Source organism: Condylura cristata, unplaced genomic scaffold (genome assembly GCF_000260355.1).
Source record: "Condylura cristata isolate star-nosed mole 26May11 unplaced genomic scaffold, ConCri1.0 scaffold00008, whole genome shotgun sequence".
Taxonomy (NCBI): domain Eukaryota; kingdom Metazoa; phylum Chordata; class Mammalia; order Eulipotyphla; family Talpidae; genus Condylura; species Condylura cristata.
In genome coordinates this window covers 63,409,108-63,426,810 of record NW_004567109.1, presented here as the reverse complement: position 1 = coordinate 63,426,810, position 17,703 = coordinate 63,409,108, and the positions used below count along the sequence as shown (strand labels likewise).

General features: G+C 53.3%; 1 protein-coding gene across 1 annotated transcript in view; it reads left to right on the top strand.

The window, feature by feature from the left end:
* COL23A1 (collagen, type XXIII, alpha 1) overlaps positions 1-17,703 on the top strand; it is a 305,502-nt gene that overhangs the window by 278,660 nt on the left and 9,139 nt on the right. The window contains exons 5-21 of the mRNA XM_012722702.1: positions 2,656-2,682; positions 3,399-3,425; positions 4,597-4,623; positions 6,384-6,455; positions 8,379-8,495; positions 9,203-9,238; positions 9,395-9,421; positions 10,004-10,030; positions 10,870-10,923; positions 11,424-11,486; positions 11,943-11,987; positions 13,295-13,372; positions 14,929-14,982; positions 15,473-15,517; positions 16,228-16,317; positions 17,085-17,147; positions 17,478-17,534. Coding sequence (XP_012578156.1) covers positions 6,384-6,455; positions 8,379-8,495; positions 9,203-9,238; positions 9,395-9,421; positions 10,004-10,030; positions 10,870-10,923; positions 11,424-11,486; positions 11,943-11,987; positions 13,295-13,372; positions 14,929-14,982; positions 15,473-15,517; positions 16,228-16,317; positions 17,085-17,147; positions 17,478-17,534 — 828 coding nt within the window. The 5' untranslated portion in view covers positions 2,656-2,682; positions 3,399-3,425; positions 4,597-4,623. The remainder of the gene's footprint in view (positions 1-2,655; positions 2,683-3,398; positions 3,426-4,596; positions 4,624-6,383; positions 6,456-8,378; positions 8,496-9,202; positions 9,239-9,394; positions 9,422-10,003; positions 10,031-10,869; positions 10,924-11,423; positions 11,487-11,942; positions 11,988-13,294; positions 13,373-14,928; positions 14,983-15,472; positions 15,518-16,227; positions 16,318-17,084; positions 17,148-17,477; positions 17,535-17,703) is intronic.

Sequence of the window (17,703 nt, the reverse complement as noted above, 5' to 3'; positions counted from 1 at the left end):
GCCCACTGCCCACTGAGGGCTCCTGAAATGCAGCACCACATGTTGCCTGTCCCAGCTGCAGGAATTTGGGCAAGAAATTAGCCTCTTTGGACTCGGTGTCCTCTCCCACAAGATCACAATGATAACATCTGCGCTTGGGTTGTTGTGGCAATTGAGAAGAGAGAATTCCTGAAGAGACAGGATGGAATGGAGCCCTGTATGCTGGGATTGCTGAGAGGGCTCGGGTTGGTGAGGGGCACAGGGGGTGTGGCCCTGAGGTAGTTTAGCAGAGCCTGAGCCTGAAGGCTGCAGCTGGGAGCGGAGGGGCAGGGCCCAATTTCCTGCTGTAGGAAGAAGCCTCAGGCATGTGGGTCCAGGAGTCAAGAACTAAGTCAGCTAGGTCAGTTCCTGATAAGTCCAAGTGATGGGGACCAGAACTGTGGCTAGCCAGCGGCCCCCAGGACTAGACCCCCAAGATTTTAGAATGGCCTGCATCCTTCCTCCCATAATTCCAGCTGACTCTAGGCCATCACCATGATGTCCAGACTGGCTGGTAGCACTTAGACCAATTTTCAGAATTGTACAGGTTCCCTGCCTGGCACAAGGCCTGGCATGTGCATACCAAGGAGTGGCCAGTCACACATCTAGGGAATTGGCAGATTGACTGTCTCCATGCAAGGAGTCTACAGTGTCACCCAGGGAAGCCAGCTACTTAACGCTGGACCCAGCAGGGGAGTCACCGACTCTCACGCTGCAGTCAGACCCTAAAGAGACCAGTCTACCCAGAGCAAGAAAATGTCTCTGAAGATGAGTCACTCTTCCCGAGTAAGAAGGCAGGGGAGGGTATTCTGGGCAAAGGGATGCGCCCAAACAGAGGCATGAAGGGGAGAAAGAAACTGAGAGCTCAGGGAGACGAGGCAGGTGCTGGCCCTGGCTGCAGAGGACTGGATGCTGGCATGGAGACACAGGCCGAGAAGGGGCCAAACCTGTGCCCCTGTGAGTGAGACAGGGCTGGCCTATGTAGGTCTGTGCCAGCGGCCTCCCCCTCCTGGCTTCACTGGCTTTTCTCTCTGCCCACTCTGCCCTCCCCCACACACAACTTGCTGTGTTCACTTCCCTAAAAGTTACTTTGTCAAGGCAGTGCTCCCTAATCTTGTCCAGTTCCCCCTAGAGCTGGGAGCTATCTCCTTTTCTAAAGTGGCAGAACCCCAGTCTGTCACAGCCCTTCCCTTTCCTCCTGGTGTTATACATATCTGCACACCATTCATCCATCTTGCTCTTGCATTGGTTTGACTCAGCACATGCTCCATGCCCCTCCTTATTCGAGCTCTGTAACGCAGAGATCAGAACTTTTCCAAGGCTACTGGAGGACTTGAGTAGATTACACATGAGATGGTCAGCCATGTGCTGGGCTTGGGACAGATTGTCTGACTCTGGGAAGTGGAGAAACCTGGTGGGCTTGGTGTAAGAGGAAATAACTGAACTGCGGATGAAAAGTGAGCCAGGCAACAGTGTGTATAAAGGCTCAGGAAAGTAGGGTTGCTTGCAGCATTTCCTGGAGTCAAGAGTGGTGAGGGGGATCAGGGGTAAGATGGGGATTGGCGGAGACCAGGAGTGGTGTGTGGCACTGCCACTGGATTCTTCTGCATCCCCTCACAAAAGACGGAGCTCAGCGAGGCTTGTGGGTATGCGGGTGTGTAGACAGGTGGAGGCCCAGTGGGATCTGCCGAGCAGCTGATATTGCCCTCTGCAGACACCGCAGAAGCCCCGAGCCTGGAGATGCCCCGGCTCTTGGCACTCACCTTTGGGTTATTTGGCTTCTCTCAACTTTGACATTTGCCTGCAAAGGAAGCTAAAGCTGCCTGGGGCTCTTTCAGCTAGATCTTAGTCTTTTCAGGCTGCTATAACAGAATACAAGAGCCTAGATGGCATATAAATATTTACTTCTTACGGTCTGGAGGCTGGAAGTCTGAGATCAGGGTTGGTCTCTGGTGAGAGTCTCCATGAAGACTCAACAACTTACTTCTTTCTGTGTCCTCACATGGTGGAGAGAACAGCTAGAAAGCTCTCAGGGTCCCTTTAATAAGGACACTAATCCCATTTACGAGGGCAGGCCCTCATTTCCTAATGGTCTCCAAAGGCACCACCTCCAAATGCCATCACTTTGGGGGTTAGGTTTCAGCATGAAATTGGAGGGCAGAATACAAACATTCAGTCCCTACTCAGTGCAGGCTGACTTGGGGGCCAGATGCATTGGGGTAGGGGGGGGGTTTGCAGGGCTAGCCAGCTTCGGGCACTCTGCCCCGTCTTTCTCTCTGCCTCAGCTCTGCTTTCCTCTTTCTTGGCTCTTTCTTGAGCCATGTGGTGAACCCAAGAGCTCCAGGCTTAACCCTCTTTCCCCAAAAGCACTATTCAAATTCTCAGGCATAACTTATACATCTAAGCCAGTCACCCCAGAGGGGGAAGGTGATCACATGCCTAAGCCCCATGGGTGGAGGTGGGTTTAGGAAAGTAAGGGGGTTCTGTCATAAGAGGAGGGGATTCTGGGTAGCAAAACCCAGTCCATGTGAAAGGTACCCAGACCACAGTCTACAGTCGGGCTCTGGTCTCTCATCGCTGGAGGGAAATAGGGAAATGCCTTTCCATGTGTAACTCGTGCTCGCTCTTGTTTTCCAGGGACCACTGGGTCTGGATGGCAAGCCCGTAAGTGATGACAGGGTGTTCTTAAGTGATCCTGAAATAGGACATCATTGTGGGGTTGGAATGATCTTGGGGTGCCAGAGTAAAGGGTCCTGAGAACCTGACTCAGTGCAGAGAGAAGACATTTGTTAACAGACTTGAGCTCAAGTCCAGTTCTACCACATGCTTAGAGGTGTGACCTTGGGGAGGCCTCTTCACTTCCTGAACCTGCAGCTTCTGTTGATCATATGGGCACATTAACCCTTCCCACAGAGATGCTGGGGTATGGACAGCACCATTACTGGCATCTAGTTAGCCTTCAAAACATACGTGTCCCTCCCAGCAGGCCCCAAGAGGCTGCTGCCTTGCAAGAGAGAAGGCACCAAGGGACAGGATCTCAGTTCACTGCCCACCGTGCAGGCTTCTAACCTGCAGCCCTGGGAACATGGGGTTGCTGAGCATGGAAGACCCTGCTCTCCAGAGGAGTGGCAAGCACATGCACCCCTGTCCCTGCTGAGAGGACACAAGAGGCCCTCGCTGCTGACTCTCCCATCTCCAGGTTGCTGAGGCTCGAGGCATGGACCTCCTTGTGGCCAGCTCCAGACTCGTTAAGGGCTGACAAAATCTAACAGCGCTACTCAGGCTCACAGGCCCTCTGCCGGAAAGCCTTAGGGAGTCAGAATAGGGTCAGGCCTAGTCCTGCTCACTCACACCTGCTCTTCTCCACCTTCCTTCTCCAGGGACTTCCAGGCCCCAAGGGAGAAAAAGTAAGTGACGCTGGAAGTTGTCCCAGTGCAGTAGGCTGATGAAGAATGCCAGAAACTTGCTTCCAACCCCCACTTCAGAGTATGACCTTGAGTGCATCGCCTCTCCTAGAACCTCAGTTTCTCCACCTATAAAGTGGGGGCTCACAGCACCGCCTCCTAAAATGATCACAAGGCTGATATTTGACATAGTAATGTGCCTGCAGAGCTGAATCTGAGTTCTCCTGGCCCCAGAGTACAGTAAAACTCCAAGCACAGTCTGCCCAGAATGACAAATTTCCAAAGTAGTTGATCACAAAAAGGGTTACCAGCAGAACCTGAGGAGTTGAACAGTGACTGTTAACGTCATTCTCTGTGGAGAGGACAGCTCCACATGATGGGTGTTTTGTAAGTCCTTGTGAGAAGGGCTTCACTGGCATCTGCCACTAAATGTCACAGACAGGCCCTTGGAGGGCTGAGACCCAATTATCTTGTAAGGGAGCAGCAGAGAGGGGACCTCAGTATCCACAGCAGGCTCAGGAGCTGGAACACCCAGCGCCCACCTCGGAGTCAGTGGTGGATACAAAGCACAGAATCTGTGTTCAGAGCCTCAGCTTGGCCTTAGCACCACCACAGCTGTCTGGCCTTGGGCCCTCAGTTTCTTCTTCTGGACATTAAAGTCAAACTCACAGGAAAAACTGCCAGAGGTAGATGTCTGAAGGTTCTTTATAAAGGATGAGACACCTGTGCACTTGGCAGGCACCTTCCCACCAGTTCAGGCTGATGCCACCAAGTTGTAGAAATAGAATATCTTCCCATTTCTACACAGGGCCTTTAAAACCACAGAGAAGTCAGAATCTCAGCATCTATTGCTGCCTAACCCTCTACCAGTGACTTAAGCAATTCATCAAGTAATTATAATCATTCCTCACCATCTGCAGGTCAGGGCCACAGAGAGAGCAGCTTGCTGTGCTCAGCACATCTGGGGGTCAGTGGCGACAGACCTGGCTGCAAGCCCTGCGTCTGCCAGCCCTATGACCTTGGGCAGTTTCCTCAACCTCCCTGTACTTCAGTTTCCTCATTGGAAACGTAGATAAAAATAGAGCCTGCATGTTCTTTTGTTAGACTTCAGTGTGACCAAGCATGTGAAGCAGTAATCAAAGTAGTGCTCCTCTGTCCTGTGTTTTGTTCCTAGGGCGCACCAGGAGACTTTGGCCCCCGGGTAAGAACTGAATGAGACCTCACCACGCCTTTCCCAAAAAACATGGGTTTTTTTTTTTTCCTATTATAATTAGGCATATCTAGCACTGCTTCTGGGTCCCTGTAGCTTACCGCAGAAAGTGGGGTAGGCAGCCCACCTCCCACCTGATGGCCTGTCCTGCTGCCTGTTTTCACTTACATGGTCACTGGGTGGGAGGAAGCCCCAAGCACCTTGGTCTGGCTGAGGCTGCACCACCACCCCGCCCCCCCCACACACACACACGGGTGTCTCTGGGAGATATCCAGGTCACACTTCTCATCATGGAAGCAGGCATAGGGAGCTGACCCTAGTCCCAGCTAGCACCCCAGGGAAAGGGAAGGCTATGGGTTCAGCAACCTTGAGCCCAAATCTCAGCTCTGCCACTGATGAGCTGAACACACCCTTCTACAGCTCACTGGTTCCAGCTGTGCTGTGACAGCCCCCACCCCAACACTGTGGCAGAGACTCATATAAAAGGGTCCCCACCCCAAGTGGGGACAGTAGATGGGGTCTCTACCTGGCCCACACCAGCCCTCAGTGTCCTCTCTGGGCCCAGGGGCTCAGAAGAACTTGGAGCCCAGCCTAGAATCTCAGCAGAAGTTGCAGCCAAACTGAGACCACAGGTGGGGTGGGTCCTGAAAACTGGGTCTTGGTGGAGGTCACATAAGCAGCCCTAGAATGCACCATTTCCACCATGGCCTGAGTCAGAGCCTGAGAGGTGAGCATCAACTGCCAAGAGAAAGGCAAGAGAGAGACATAGTAAAGTTGAGGGGTGGACATGGGAGCCAGTGGCCTGATCACCCACTGTGAGCATCTGCAAGCACTGGAGGCTAGAGACAGGAACAGAATGAGGTCCAGCAGGCCCAGAGGAGGCCCAGGGAATGAGAAGGGAAAGGTGGACTAGCCGTCTAGATGGTCTAGGTCCCTGAGACTGGGTCGCAGTCCTGGGACTCTGATGAAAGGGCAAGGCAGGACCACCTCAAGCTGGCCAGCTATCTCTGAAAAGAGAAAGGTTGTAGTGGCTGAGAAAAATCTCTTTGCCTGCTTCCTGCTGAACCTGGAAGCTGATTTCCCAAACAGGGACACCCTCTCTTTGGATGGGACCTGCCCGGGCCAGGGGTCATGGAAGAGCCATCCCTGCCACGCCCTTCCCTCTTCACAGATATCCTCCCTTTTGTCCTTCTGTTCCAGCAACTGGTTTAAGGCTGGACATGTGTCACGATCTTGTGGCCCCTGGGGTGGCTGGTCTCTCCTGCTGCAGGCAGAGGTGGCCGGGCTGCAGTCCGAGGTAGTGCACCCTAACATGGCTGCCACTGATGACCGTTGACTGGAGGCTCAGAGGGAGATCTCCACCCACAGTTCTCTGTGGGATTTGTTTCTCCCGACATGGGGGTGAGAGGTCTCCCTGAGAGACATGGAAGAAGCAAGAAACTGGAACTGCCAGTCAGTTAAGAGCTCTCCCCAGAATGGGCACCCATCACTTCCCCTCCAGTCTATTGGCTCATCCACAATAGGCAGTGGAGCAAAGACCCCACTCTTGATGTGGACTGGCCAGGGAACCCTTCAGAGGGTCAGGGGATGGAGCAGAGCAAAGCAGCCATCTTTGAGAGGACAGAACTCTCCCCTCCAGTCACCAAACTGCCTTTCTTTGGGCTGGGTGATGTGACTTTGCCTTCAGAAGTAGCCTTGTGGTTTTCTAAATCACCCCTGCCTTCTATCCACATAACCTGTTTGCTGACTAGATGGTCTTCCCACGGCTCCACCCGGGCTTTATAAGCAGAGACCATCACGTGTACCGTCACCGTGTGCTCAAGGTAGACAGGCCGAGTGGCATGTCTGGGCCTGCTGGTGCTCCCCTCAACTCGACCGGGTTACTCCAGGGTTAGACCTCAGCCATCAGATCCCTGCAGGATTCCCCAGTAACTCAGGGAGATCCCAAAAACCTCTTCAGGAACCTATTCACTGTCTAAATCCATTTGCTGCCCAAGTAAGCAGCATCCAGGCAGATGGTTCCCAGAAGGTCTTCAGATTCTTCCCAACACTGCACAAAATAAAACAGGAGTTGTCCACCACCATCCCCACCCATGACTGGGTGACCTAGCCTTCCTCTGCTCCTGCTGAGATTAGATCCTCTTGATCAGTGCCCAGACTATGTCATACCAGTCTGTGTGGTGGATGTTGAGAACTTCAGGATTTTTTAATTGTGAAAACTCGTGAACTGCCTTAGGTGCAGTGTGCTAGAGAAATGCACTTTCAGGTTGTGGGGTCCATGCATGAAAAGGGTTTGAAAGAGACCACAGGCTTCAGTGACTAGAAGAGGTACTATCTAACCTCACTTTGTCACGCTACTAATTTATTACCTGCTCTGATCCCCAGCCACCCATCCATAAGATGTGACTGTGGTAGTGCCCTGGCCAAGAGACTGCAGGCCTGGGTGAGACATCACCAGGTCGGCCCCACTACAGGCCTCTTCCCTTCCTTATAGCAGGCAGCTGAGGAGCTCTGGCACTGTGTACCTGATGCCAGTGCTGGTGGGCACGCTGGGATCAGCTGGAAATCCCAAGCTGGAAAAATTGCTAAATGCACTTCTCTTTGCCAGGCTCCCTCCTGGAAGGTGGGGCTGGGAGACGAGGGCTCTGGCTACCTGAGGTCTGGCCCGGCACTAACACCAGATCCAAGGGCTGGGCATTGGGGGCTGCATGACCGTGTGCTCTTTGTCACCCTTTTTAAATTTTTCATTTGAGTGCAGTTTATTTATTACACGTGCAGTTGTAATAAATAATATCCCATGGATCTTTATCTGGTTCCCCTTGGTAGTGACATTTACATCACACTAGTGCAATCTCGCAACCAGGAAATTGACATTGCTGCAATCCACCAGCCTGTATCGGATTTTATCCATTTTATTCATTTGTGTGTCTGTTTACTTCTCGGTGATTTTTTCACACCGGTAGATTAGTGTAACCATCACACAAAGTCCCCTCACACTTGGCTTCCACAGCTATAGTCGCCACCCTCCCTTCCCCCATGCCTAGACCCTGGCACCCACTAACCTGTGCTTCAGTTGTCATTCTGCCATTGCAAGAGAGACCGGTAGATGGACTCCCAGGGCATGCAGCCTGTAAACTGGCTTTTTCCCAGCATAATTCCCACAGATGCACTCACATTCTTGCACGTCTCCTCTCATACTCTGCTCCTGTCATTTGTTGCTAAATAGCGTTCTGTGGTTCTGGGTGCTCCCCAGGGGGTTAACCATGCACCTACTGAAGTATATTTGGATTGTTTCGTTTGGGGCTCTTAGGAATAAAGGTGCTATGAACATCTGTGTACAGGTTTTTGTGGAACAGTAAGTTTTCATTTCTCTGGATCCAAACCCCAAAGTGCACCTCCACCACTTAATAAAGCAGGAGTTGGCCAAGCAGGGAAGCCTGTCAGGAGATGTGCAGTCCCCCTTCCAGAAGGAGGGGGCCATGAGACAGGTGTTTCTCCCACACCAGGTGTCTCACCTCTCACCGGTACATTGTTTGCAATGTGAGCGGTGCTGTTAGCCTCATGCTGAGGGAGAAAGACTTGTCCCTTCATGTGACTGTCAAGAAACAGCAAGAATCACAAATCCCTTCCTTCCCTCTGAGCCTAATGGCACTGGGAGAGGGAAGGCATCATTGGGACTGCCCATCTAAGGAGGCTAGAACCCCGCCCCTCTCCCTCAGTGTCTTGTTACACCCCATCTCTTTCAGGGAGACCAAGGGCAAGATGGAGCTGCTGGGCCTCCAGGGCCCCCTGGACTCCCTGGGGCTCGGGGCCCACCTGGAGACACTGGGAAAGATGGCCCAAGGGGAGCACAAGGCCCAATGGTAAGAGGGGCCCTGGTTCCATGCTTACCCAAACCCCAAACCCTGATCTCAGAACCAACTCCAGCTCAGCCCATACCAAGCCCCATTTAGAGCCTTACCCCAGTGAAACCTTCCATCTAACATTAATTGAGTTGCTAAGCCCAATTGAGAACCTGACTTATTCCCAAATCCTGATGCACACCCCCCAATTCAGGCCCTAAAATCTGACCCTGACGCCAAACCACTATCCCCACTCTAATCTTACATAGACCCTGACCGTGACCTTGGCTGCAATCTCAATCCCAGCCTTGACACATGCATAGAGACAGTAGTACAGATCTTTAGAACTTGTTTCTCTTTCCCCTCCCCACCCCCTCCTCTCCAGTACTAATTAGTCAGCTTCATTGCCCCCCATAGTCCTAACCTAAACTCCAGAGACCAGACCTCACTGTATCCTCCCTCTCCCAGACCAGGGGCTCCAGCCTGTCCTTCCTCTCCCATGCAGAGCCAACACCCCCATCAAAATCCACCGGGATCCCCTCTCAGAGCTGCTACTCAGCTGACTCATCTATTCCCTGTCATGTTGGGGACATAACCTGAGCTTCAACTTTCTCATCTGTGAAGTGGGAGAGTGTTTCCTCCTTTTCAGGGGATCAGGTACAAGATGTTGGCTCAGTGAGCTGTGAAGTCCCTATGTTCCCTCATGTCCATCCTCTTCTATCTCTCAGGGTCCCAAAGGAGAGGCTGGACAAGATGGCGAGATGGTCAGTACCTGGGGCATTTCCAAGGCCTAGGCCGGTGGATTCCAGGCCTGGAGACCCTTTCCCACACCTGCCCACACTGGGGTTGGTGACTACAGATACACAGCCCTGCACCCTGCCCCTCCAGTTTCAGCCTTCACACCTCATTTCTTGTTCCAGGGCCCAAAGGGACCTCCAGGAGCCAAGGTGAGTGCTTCTTAATCCTCATCCTCCTCCTCAGGCCTGGGCAAATTACTTATTGCCTCTCTTTACTCATCTGTTAAATGGGAGCATGATAAGCAAAGCAAGTAGAATTTGAATGCTCTCAATACCAAGAAAGGGTAAATATGGGAGGTGACATTGCCTTAATTAAATCAAGGGGAGTTTGCACACTGTATATGTGCATTACATCATCATGCACACGTTAAAGATTTACCATTTCACTTGTCAATTATGCCTCAATAAGGCTGAAAAATGATAAACCTTTTCTGCTCTACCTTCACCCTGGGTTGTGAGACTCAAATAACTAAACATGCTAGCTCTCAGCACCTTCTCTCTACCTCACAGCGACCCCCAAGACTGGGCAACATCCCCAGTTCCGAGAGCAGTTCTGGCTCAGGGCAATTCATCTTAGAGGGAACAAGGTGGGGAGTGGAATCCAAAGCTGCTGGTCCCACCACCCATGTGCGCCCCTCTGCGGCACTGGGGTCTCTGAACTCAGTGAGGCTGGTTTGACCAAAGGAGCAGGTGGCTCATGGCTCCGACCTCTCTTGTATCCCTCCCCCTCAGGGTGAGCCCGGAGTTCCTGGCAAGAAGGTGAGGGGTCTTCTGGCGGGAGTGTGGGAAGTGGCTAGAAAGAAGGGCTGGGGATGGGGGCAGGGGTCTGGGGGCCACCCTGTGGGAAGATGCCCTTTTCCACACAGCAGACCAGAGTTCTTCCTGTGGGTTAGTCTCCGAAGCCAGGATCTCATTCACTCATTCACTCATTCTCTCCCTTCCTCATACTACATATTTGTTCCCAAGACTGTGGTTCTCCAAGTGTGGTCCTTGGGCCAGCAGTACCAGCATCACTGGGGGCTGGTCTGACATGCTTAGTGTGAGCCCACCTACTTGCTGGGCATGGGCCATGCTCTGTCAAGCCACCGCTAGTGGGATTTCCCTGCTCCCTTCCCCTGCCCGGGGCTCTTCCCTGCTAGCTCGACACAGCTGTTCCTTCAGAATACCATCCTCAGCACCAGCTGAAGTGGGGCCTCCTCAGTCCATGCCTATCCTTCCATTCTCTTACATCCTCTTCCTTGCACAGCACCATATTCTCTGCACAGGATATTTCTTTTCCCTCAGCCTCCTCCGACCCATTTTAGGGACACGTCTGCCTGGCCCACAGAGGGTGCTTACAAGGTGTTTGCTGCCTGAATAAACTCCCTCGCCTTCACCAGCCCTCCCACTCCTCTGTACACTGAGATGTGCCCTGCATCAGCCCTGGGTGGTGGGGATGGGAGACAGAGGCGAGAATGGAACACAGGCACCGCCCTGTCCTGTGTAGCCAGCCTGGGGGCACAAGTGAACTGGTGTGCTGGGGAATGTCAACAGGAAGGCTCATGGCCCGCAGTCGGGCCGGCTTGTGGCCAGGTCTGACCTATCTGTTCTCTCCTCAGGGGGATGATGGAACACCAAGCCAACCAGGGCTCCCAGGACCCCCAGGGCCGAAGGTAGGTATACCAGTCTTTCCACCAGAGGTCCCACTGCCTCCCCCCTTGGTCCCCATCAGCCTGGTGAAGTCCCTGCCTGGCTTTTTTATGTCATGGGGGCATGGGCTTGCACCCAAGACAGGCCAAAGAAGCAGCAGGAAGGCCCCAGGCCCAAATCACTGAGGCTGGCAGTGCATCCCAGCCATGTACCCCCCTCACACCCTCAAGTGCCACCATAGCTGGACCCTCTCTGCCCTACCCACAAGTCCAGAACTGGGTAATAACTGGCTTCCCCAACCCTCAACATGGTCACCAGATCCTGCCCAGCCTGCCTCCAAATTATCTTTTGAGACCCTGGGCTGCTATGAATATGTTAAGACCAGCCTGGAAGGATTCCTTGGCCCCAAGTTACTGAGGCTGGGGAGAGCCTGAGGTCTACCCACACACCCCCATGGGCTCAGGCACATCCCCAGAACTAATCTCAAAGCCAGCAGCACTCACCCATGAATGTCCTGTTACAGGGTGAGCCAGGCAGCACGGGGACTAAGGGAGAGAACGGTGTGGACGGTGCCCCAGGACCAAAGGTGACATGATACACTGCTCCAGCTCCCTCGGGCCCCCCCCCATAGCACCCCTATCATGGGGAGAAGGTGTGTCTGCACCTCTAATAGACCCTTTTAACTGGGAGTCGCTCAAGATCTGGACCTAGGGGTCTGGTTGGACTGGCAATCAGGGACTGACCATAGGTGGGTGACAGAAGGCCTGAAGAGAGGCCAGGTCTCCACCAAAGCCAACTATGTGACCAGGTTACTGTGTAGCCTTGGGCTCCTGACAGTGGCCCATCCTTATATGATGTAAGATCAGAGGAGGGTCCCTTAGGTCTGCCAGGAACCCCATTTCTAGGGTGTCAAGTCACGTACATTGACCTGACCCCTGGGCTCCAGCACATGGTCCCTGTGCCTTTTGGGGGCAAGGGGGTGGTGGGGGCAGGGGTAGGGCTTCACCTCAGCACACATGGCTGCAGCCACATATCTCCACAGGGGGAGCCCGGCCCTCAAGGTGCCGACGGAGCTACGGGGCTAAGGGTAAGCTATTTCCCCGGGGATCCAACTGCCCAGGTCCTTCAGAAGCTCCTTGTTGCCCACAGACCTAAGAGGAGCAATGCAGCTCCAAGGACCAGGAGTCTTTTTTTATACAATAGTTCATATCTATTTTGTTGTTGTTGTTGTTTAATTTCATAACACATGGTCTTGGTAAATGCTGAAAGAGATAGAGTCGTGACCTCTCCCTGCTCCCCCCTTAACCATGGGTCTCTTCTCTTATGTTGGTCTAGTCAACATAAACCCTCAACTAGTTACATCACATCACCCTACCCCTGTGGGGGGCACTCCCAAGTCAAGGATCCTGCTCATCCCTGTCACCAAGAGCACAGCCACCCTGCTGCACCCAAATCTTTTGTGCCCCAACCTCATCAGCCTTCAAGTTGATGACCCAGATCCTGTTCTCAACTCTGTGACCTTGAGCATCACATCCCCTCCTGCTCCCAGAGACTGGTTTCCTCCTGAAAAAAAAAAAAAGAAAGAAAGAAAATCATTAAAGCTGGAAGCCTGTTTGTTCAGGAGGTAGAGGGATTAGATTGGGCACTGGGTACAAGACCTCAGTGTAAAAGTGCTGTGCAGGCTGCAAGCAAGTAAGGCTCAGGCCTGGGTCTCTGATGACAGGGGTTGAGTCAAAGGGTTAACTCCCCTCACTGTTCTCCTCACTGGGTACCTCACAGAGAGATACCCAGTGGGCAGGCAAGGCTCAGAGGGGAAGGGTAGAGCCAGTGACCATGCCTGAGTGCCTGTGTGGTTGCTTGACCACGGATGTGCAGACCTATACATGTGAGCGAGGGGTGTGGATTTATGTTCACATGCATGTGCAAATGTGGGCACATGTGTGCTAGGGACCTGGGTGAGGAAGTTAGCGCGTGGTATATGCAGCATCACCAGAAGTTGGAAACTGGAGTGCAGGACATGATCTAGTCAGCATGTCCTTTATTGGTCTGCACAGTTTTGGACTTATCTGCCAGCATCTGATCATCTCAGGAAACTCACATCAACATGAAATTTCCCAAATTCCCTACAGAACACAGGGGTACAGCTCAATGGGTGAATTACAGCCACCCCTAACCCAGGCAGGAGCATGCAGCTCAGCTGGTCCCAGAGAGTGTGCTCTGTCCCTTGTGCACACCCTGCCTGGCCCTTGCAGTGTCTTCTCAGTGAGCTGGGGAGCCATTGTCACAGTGGACATGGAAGACTGGACGTGCGGAGTTCTGGGCCCAGGTCACAAAGTTTGCTGGGTGACAGCAAGCTGGCTCTTCCCTGACTTCTTCCTCTTCTTCCTGCCTCAGGGCCTCCCAGGCCTCAAAGGTGAGCAAGGAGACACAGTGATAATTGACTACGATGGCAGGATCTTGGATGCCCTTAAGGTAATGTTCCTGACTAGGCCAGCTATGTCCTTGTCATTTCCTGAAGGAAAACCCATCTACTTTGTTTCTTTACAAAAGGGATCAGGGGCACAAATACTCCAACTTACCAGGTACCTGATAAGGAAATCAGTGCTATGTTGAGTCCCACAGGTGCTGAGAGAGCAGCTGTGCATATGGTCCATAAGGCCCTGAGTTCCCCAGAGGCCAAGGCAAAAGGGGTGTCTGGGCCAGACAGGCTCTCCTGGGGCCTTTCCAGAGGGCACAGGCTAGAAGACTTGATCTTTCAATGGCCATTGGGGAAGGATGAGTGGTGAGGCCTGGCCCCAGGAGCCTCAGGAGATGCTCACAACCCATTGGGACTCATCTCCAGTGATGAAAGAGGCTGGGTGCCAGTGGCTCACAAGCACCTGACTCCTGAGCCTCAATTCCAGTTATCTCCCACAGGCCTCAGGGAAGTACAAGTTGATGGTAACAGTGGCCCCCAGGCCTGCATGGTGTGGCATGGTGTGATGTGGCCCCGGGGCATGTTCCTGCATGGTATCTACTGTAGGAGAAGCTTGATGAGGACAGGGAGGTAGGAAGAAGGTTTGGGGTGCTATATGGGGATGATGGCACCACTGGATGGGCAGCAGCCATATTTGTTTCTTGAGCAGGCAAGTGATGTTAAAAAAAAATCATGTACAGACGGGTGAATTGGTGGTGGGAAGCCCATGGGAATTACAACTGAGATGAAACAATGCACAAAATGAAGAAAAAATATAATTTTTAAAAAATCATGTGTGGTGGGGAGACTAGCTAGGGATGAGATGGTAAGTGTAAGAAAGTAGGTTGGGGCAGCTGGAGGCAGTGAGGATGCATGGGGAGGTTGTCACTGGATCCAGGGCCTGGAAGAGGGCAAGTGGGGTGAAGGGTAATAGTAAGATGAAAGCCATCTCAACAAGAAGGAGCTGACTGATTGAGGTGGGGGAAACTAGAGATTATTGGGCCAAGGGGCTAAGCTGGGTATGGCCCTGGGGAGGGGCATGAATTTGGGGTGCTGACAACCTACGGGGGGCAGCTGGAATGGGGCAGGAGCTGTGAGTTGGGTCAGACCTAGACACAACAGCCCCTACCCACGAGACCCCAGGAACTGCCCGGGAGACCACCAAGCAGCAAGCAATGGAGCCGGTGGCCAAAGAGTCCACAGGACAGGCCAAAAGGCAGGGTGGTTTCTGGGGATGCAGTTTGTGGTTGGCCTTAAACACCAGTGGGGACTTATGGTCGCTCCTAGAGACAATAGGAGTATCTCAGGATCTGTATCTGAATTTCTGTGAAGAAAATTATATTCACGGGGAGCTTGCTCTGAAGGCTAAAGGATTCTGGAAACACCATAGCTGGACACTGCAGCTTCTTCCAGACCTCCCCCAAGACACTGGCCTGACCTGAGTGGGTGGGAAGCAGGCTATACAGGCCCCTGACCCTCAACTGGAAGAGCTACGGCCCCAGGGTGGAAGGGGTGGGCGGGCAGATACAGGGAGTCCCTCTTCTGGATGCTGACCAGCTTGACTTTCACACAGGGTCCTCCTGGGCCACAGGGGCCCCCAGGACCACCAGGGATCCCTGGAGCCAAGGTCAGTGCAGATGCAGCTGTGTGGCCCTCAAACCTTTGTCTCCAGAACCTGTCCCCCCCACCACCATGACCCTCATTTCTCTCCAGGGTCCTGCTAGAGGTTCTAGAGGTTATCCAGGGGCCCTGCTCCTTTCTACCAGCTAGTGCCTTCATCCCAGGCCCAACTTACTCCCTGGGGAGTTTCATCCTCACCTTCCATCCTGATACCCCAAAACTCCTGTAGATTGCATCATTTACACCTTGTGTCCCTGGCTCTGGAGGAGCCAAAACTGAGCCCTGTCAGGGCTGACCCTGGTTTCTGTTGCCTGGAGCAAATCACAGGGCCCTCCAGCCCAGCTTCCAAAGCTGTAACTTTCGGCATACATGGTGCACTGGGACGGGAGGGGCCAGGTGAGGAGGGCAGAGCCAGCCCAGCCCAACCTTCAGGTCATAAATCTCTTGGAGGGAACCTTCAGCCATTGTAACCCTTCTTGCTATCTTTTCTTTCCTAGGGTGAACTCGGATTGCCCGGCGCCCCAGGAATTGATGGGGAGAAGGTCTCTGGGTCTTTTGTTTCCTTGATGATGTCAGTGTCTGGTGTCAAGCTCCGTGTGTGTGTGTGTGTGTGTGTGTGTGTGTGTGTGTGTGTGTGTACACTTGTGCACAGAACTGGTAAAAGGCCACATTTTCTGGCAGCCTTGGTGTGAGGATTAAACAGATGAATGGAAAACACTGAGGGCGATGCTTGGCACATAGTGGCAAAGAACCTCCCAATGTTAGCAGACACCATCCCGGAGTTAGTATTGTAAATATAGATATTGTAATGCTGTGGAGACACTGTCCATGGTGCCACTTGAAACTTATGGGCAGGCCTTGCATTGGGCCCCTAGTTGACATTACACATTGTTAGGTGAGTATGTTGTTAGGTGAGTATGTTGTGGATAGAAGGGGGCTGAGGAGATGATAGGTTGCATGTGGGGCTTGGGGGCTCCCACCACTACATTCTGAGAGGTAAGGACACGATTAAGCCCGAGCCCCCTGTAAGTGCCACCTCAGTTGCCGATCCCACCCACTCCACCCCTGATCCCTGCAACTCCGTTACATGAGGGAGGCTTAGGGATGCCCACTCCTGGCCCCCTTCCAGGCCCCTTGGTACACTCATCACACAGGCCAGAACCCATAAAGAGGAAGTAGGGTCTGGGCAGACTAAGGCTGGGACCTGCCGGATGAGGAAAAGGAGGACCAAACTTTGGTCTTGGGCTTCCAGGGTCTCAAAGGGCCAAAAGGAGACCCAGGAGAGCCTGGATCGACTGGACCCAAAGGAGAAGCAGGCGAAATGGGCCTGTCAGGGCTTCCGGTATGTGATGGGCCCTGAGGTGGGATGGAATGAACGTGTACCTACTAGAGGAGCTGCTGGGGCTAGGACCCATGATTTTAGCCCAGCCTGGGGGTACTAAGCCTTTGAAGGGAGGCTCCAGGCTCCCAGTCAGCTAGTCTGTCTGAGCCTCTGGTGCTTCCCCACAAAAGGCTTCATTTAGGTGAAATCAGGTGTGCCCCGTTTTGTGGAAGGGAATCAGTGGGTGGTTACACACATGCTCTTACTGCCAAGTTTACGTCCTGCTCTAGAATCCTGCACTAGTGCCTTAAACCCCTGAGCCTCAGTTTCTACCTCAGAAATGGGGATGATCATTTCCACTTCCACAGGGAAGCACAGACAAGGCTGAGAATGGCAGTTGGTACCCATAGTCAGTCACGGTCCTCAGGCCCCTTGTTCTTGTCAAGGCTGCCCTGAAAGAGCTGCCAGGTTGCTGCAGCCACTCAACCCCCAATGCACCCCTCTAGGAAGCCCACTTAGCTAGGGAACCTGGGCCTTCCCTTCCTGAGCACCTGGCCACCCCTGTCCCTCCAGCAATAATTCATACCTCTATTAGTGTGTTCCCTAAATACATCTCTACTGGGCACCAAAGGTATGTCACAGTGATTTAGGGAGAAACTATTTTAAGCTGCAACGGCCAACTTATTCTACTGCCCAGGGCCTTATGGGGAAGGAAGGCGGGTACTGAGCACTGTGGGTGGTGGCTTGGGTGATGGGCAGAAAGAGCTCAAGGCCATCCTGTCCTGCAGGGCTCCGATGGCCCCAAGGGGGAGAAGGGAGAGCCAGCATCGGACAACCTGAGGGAGAGTCTGGTAAGGGGGCTGCTAAGGACCAGAGGCTCCCTGCAATGCCCAGCCCAGACCATCTGGGGCCCCAAGCCTTGGGATCGAAGGGCCACTTGGCCTGACCAAGCCCAGAGCAGTGGGGGAGGAAGGGAACCCTGGACTGTGTCCTCTGCCTGAGGTCCATCTGAAAGCCCAAAGGCCAGCTGCTGGAACCCCACCAGACAGTGCCCATCTCAGGACAGGAAGAAGCCTGGGCCTGGTGGATCTGGACGCCCATTGCTCCTCTGGTGTCCAGTGAGCTCAGGACCACGGATGGGTGGGGTGATGGGGTCTAATCCTCTTCTGATTCCTTCCTAGACCCAGATCATAGTGGAACCAGGACCTCCTGGCCCTCCTGGTCCCCCAGGCCCTGTGGTAAGAAAGTTTGACTTGAAACAGCTGGGATGTGAAGAGCATGTGGACCCAGGCTGGGAGCTATGACCCTAGAGGATTCCCCCAGGGAAGGGGCATGCCAGGCAAGGAGGGTAGAGGCTGCAGAGATCAGGGCCACAGGGCTCAGGAGTGGTCTGCAAGCTTCTATGGC